Genomic DNA, 4250 nt, shown 5'->3' with positions numbered 1-4250 from the left:
GAGGAAGGAAGGAAGGAAGGAGAAAATGCAGTCAAATCCACGTTGCAGAGCTCAGCTGTTTAATCAGCAAACCTTGAGTTACAAAAATGGGTTTTTTTCTGGTGATGTGGTTTAGTAGTTAGTTGTGTTGTCTTTTGCCAGCTCAAATATGAGCTGGCTGCCCCAAATTAAACCGTCTCAGTAGTGTTTCGCAATTAAAAATCGGTTTTCGGAATATGTACAAGAATTTTGACCGCCTGACAGTAACCTGTAAATCTGGCGTGACTGTGGACGTGTTAATAAGTAAATGTTGATCAAATTATGTCGTGTTTGATATCATTTTCATCAGAAAAATCTCATCAATATTTAAAAAAAAATTCCAGATGATATTTAAATCGCTTGGTTGCCTCGACTGACGTTTCATGCTTATCTTTTATTCGCTGTCCTTGGCAAACTACAAAGGCGAGCGCGAGGCTCGAAAACGTAGTCCCTGACTCTACGAGTGTCAGGTTTAGCTTCCTTGCGGTCTGACACTTGTGGAGAATATACTGTAATTGACATAGATCTATAAAACGTACGTTTTAAATTTTCACTACAAAATCAGATAAGAAAGTTATGAAAGGTTACCTTTACAATTTTCATCGCTATTCACACAAATTGCAATTTAAAAAAATTTTTTATACACACCATCTATAATAGTAAACTATTCCTTCTAACTTCTAAAAAAAAAAAGTCAAGTCAATTTTAAAAAAGTCATACCGTTCTAAAGACTGGCCGGATATTAATGAGCGTAACTTCATATAATAATATGGATATTATTTTTACACTATTTATATCAATATTGTATATAATATCAGGTAACCAAAGAAATTCTGGCATTTTCTACTGTCGAAAAAGAAAACGAATAAAATAATTTACTCCGACACTCAGAGAGCTTTTTCCAACGGGAAGCAAGCTTATAAATGCGATTTTCATAAAATTATGATAACAAAAACGAAGAAAGTATTGTAATAATAAAAACAAGTTAGACGAGCATAATTTTAACATTTATATTATAACTCTGTGATAAAAGTGTTGTGTTTCCCCTTCACATATAATTGTTCGTATCTTTAAAAGTAGAGAATCAATCCTCGATCGTTCAAATTTGAATCATCCTGTAGTTTTCCCGGTTTCATCATCTCTCTCTCCTTATTCGTGAGATATTCAGAAGTGTGCCGTGGAAAAATTCCAATGGTGGTTGAATATAACGTAATCACGGAAGAAACGTGGTCTCGTTTAAGTGACGACGAGCAGGTCGTACCTTGTGATAATTGAAAAGCGTCGTCTTTGTTGATTCTTATTTGACGAGAATCCCCGAACACCGTAGCAGTTCTAATCGATATTTGTTTAAGTTTTCCACCAGTAGCAGCTGCTGCTGCACGGAAAGGAATGGAGAGAGGGGGGCTACAGGACGATTTTAACCGGTGATTATTCCCAGAGAATCCTCTTTGGATCGTTCCTCCGCATTCAGGATTGATCGCGCGTGCCGAGCCTTAGGCCGCCTTCACACAGCAATGGAATTGAACGATCGCGGTAGACCGCATCCCATGACGATCGATCGAAAGGGAATCACTTTGGGGACGGGTGCAATCGGCTTGGAAATCGGATGCTTCCGCTTTTGCTTTGACGCCTGGTTTGGTTTTGAGGGATATCAATTCGTCTTCGGTACTTAATTCCGCCATTTTTGCCGAGAGGATTTTATTTTATTGGTTCTCCGAACAGAGAATTATGAAAGAATTATTTTTTTTTTGGTGAAAAATGTTTTTGACTTTGATAAAAGAAGACCGATGGAATTTAGATTGAAAGTCTGTGATTTTTTGAATGGAAGGTTGATATTCAAAGTGATTTCGAGTCGATGAATGTGAAAAGGCTTCATTTTCTATTGTATAGGGTGTAACAGATTTTATTGGATTTTTTTGAGAATTATTGGGTAGTTGCGGTTGATGTGAACGCGGCCTAAAGCACCTTTTTTTTATCTTGCACCAAACGCTTTCCACGGTGGAGAAAATGCATGAATGAAGTTCTCATCAAGGAAGTTAAACGCCGCGTTTAAAAGGTTCCGAAGGTAAACAGGAAAGGACGCGAGGGATTGTTAAGGCGCTAAACGAACCGCTGTCGTTTCTAGAACAAAAATTGACACAATTGTGCTAGCGGCAAATAGAAACGAACCGCTGCTCTTTGATCTTCTCATTCAGCAAAATAATTAAGATATTAATATTTAAAAGATTGGAAAAATTTCACAACCTGTTAATGTTCAGAAATTTTTAAAACAAATTCCCAGTTCCTTAATTTTCCAAAAATTTTGCAATCCTTCATCATCCATAAATCTTCAAACCCTTGAAAACAAATACCAAGTCTTCTTTAAAACTCACAAAAATTCTTAAGAAACTCTCAAAATACCACAGTTGATAATTATTCACAAATCTCTGTAATCTCCAAGAGAGATTCCAAGACTTCCAAAATCCCTCCCCAAACACTCTCAAACTCTTCATCATCCATAAATGTTCAAATCCTTGAAGACAAACTCGAAAAGCCCTTCAGCCATAAACCCGTCAAAAATCTGCAGAAGGAAGGAACTCCAGGTTCCTGAACTTTTAATTAATATTAGGAACACCCGGAGCCATAAGTACGTCCTATAAACAACGGAACAGTGGCCCGTGCTTGTCGTAAACCTTCTAGGTCCAACGCTCTCCCGTCCTTAACATCTGTTGGCTCCTCTAACTTCGTGGACGTAGCTTAACCCGTTCTCGTAATTGTTTCAGGACCTGATGACGAAGAACAAGCAGAGGAATTGGCGGCGTTTGCTGGCCGGCTGCTTGGTCGCCGTTGTCGTGCTCGGCCTAGTCGTCGCTGCGGCAATTCTTCTAACCGGAAGCCCGGATTCCTCTGGCACGAGACCGCCAGCTGCACCTGGTATTTCCCTTGAAGAATGGCTCGCGGGTTCGTTATCTCCGAAGAGCTTCAACGGCACGTGGATCAGCGGTAAGTATCCTTACATTTCTTTCCATCATCAGACATGGAGAACTTGAAGAATTGCAGATCCCCGTCACGTTTCATTCCTGAAATCCGAATTATACAAAACGCTTGCAGAACTCCACGAACACTGTTTGTTTCTGGGAATGATGCGATTTCTCTGAGGGGAATTAACGAGTTTCTTCTTTTGGTAAAGAAGATTGCTAATTTTCAGTTAGATCTTGCCTAAGTTAGGTTAGGCAGTGAATCTATGAATTGAAGTTTAGACTTTGCTGTATTATTACAGTCCTCTGTTAAGGCGTAAACTAAATTATTAGATTTGCTACAGACCTCTAGAATCGTTAAAGACATTTACTCTTGATTTCTAATTTTCATCACCCTAACTTTAGCTCGACACACTATCTTCTTCACTTTGAACACACAACTGATAAGTATAGAATTCCAATGTTCGCGAGACACTATTTTATACATCAAACCATTTTCATTTCTGAAATTACTCACACAAAGTTCATTTAATCTGTGAGCTACGAATAATATTTTATTAACATCCTCAAAGATATCCTCAATGTCAAACAAATTTATCGCTGTTTAACGTTAACGACCAACTGGAATATTTATCGATTAGCTTTTTCGAGATCCAGGGGAGAGTGAATTAATCGAAAAATAGTCGAGCCGTGATTAACTTCATTACGTGACTATCTGCTCATCAAGGCGTAATTCAATGATTGTTGAAAATGATGTTTGCCATACGTAATGCTGCAAATCGATAGGCTCGTATAAGCAGAGGGAAATTAACGTCGTGCCATCCGGTACACAGGACGTGTACGCTAGATACAGCCGGCATCGAAACCCTCAATTTGCGGCAATAGCCTGAGCCTCTCGCAGCAAGGGACGACTCGGCAGATCCATGATCCCTCGCTCGCTAATTACTGCCTACGTCAAATTCCCCCCCTTCTACCGATTGCAAACTGCTGCGTCGGACAACCGCAATAAAGATTTCACCGATTAATCGGGATTTCGGCTTGTGGAATCTTTGTCGACGATCTCTACCGTTGCCTCCATTGTTTAGGCGTTACGAGCTTCACAGTGCACTTTCAGATTAGGTGTAATATCCTCTATTGGCTTTTCTTCAAAAGTAAAACAACGCTTGGTTATATTAGCTTTCCACTATTCGTGGAATTGAATCATTAAGGATTTATATTCTTAACGTATTAATATATTCTTAATTTTGAGAATGAAGATAAATAAAGTTCTGAGTA

General features: G+C 38.9%; 1 protein-coding gene across 2 annotated transcripts in view; it reads left to right on the top strand.

The window, feature by feature from the left end:
• The window catches only part of LOC108572313 (venom dipeptidyl peptidase 4-like), a 321177-nt gene that overhangs the window by 47200 nt on the left and 269727 nt on the right, over nt 1-4250 (top strand). For both annotated transcript variants that reach the window (XM_017934526.1, XM_017934525.1), the window contains one exon: nt 2781-3000. In XM_017934526.1, coding sequence (XP_017790015.1) covers nt 2781-3000 — 220 coding nt within the window. The remainder of the gene's footprint in view (nt 1-2780; nt 3001-4250) is intronic.

This window comes from Habropoda laboriosa, unplaced genomic scaffold (assembly GCF_001263275.1).
Source record: "Habropoda laboriosa isolate 0110345459 unplaced genomic scaffold, ASM126327v1 scaffold65, whole genome shotgun sequence".
Lineage (NCBI taxonomy): Eukaryota > Metazoa > Arthropoda > Insecta > Hymenoptera > Apidae > Habropoda > Habropoda laboriosa.
Note: the sequence above shows the minus strand (reverse complement) of the source record. Positions and strands in the feature narration are given on the sequence as shown.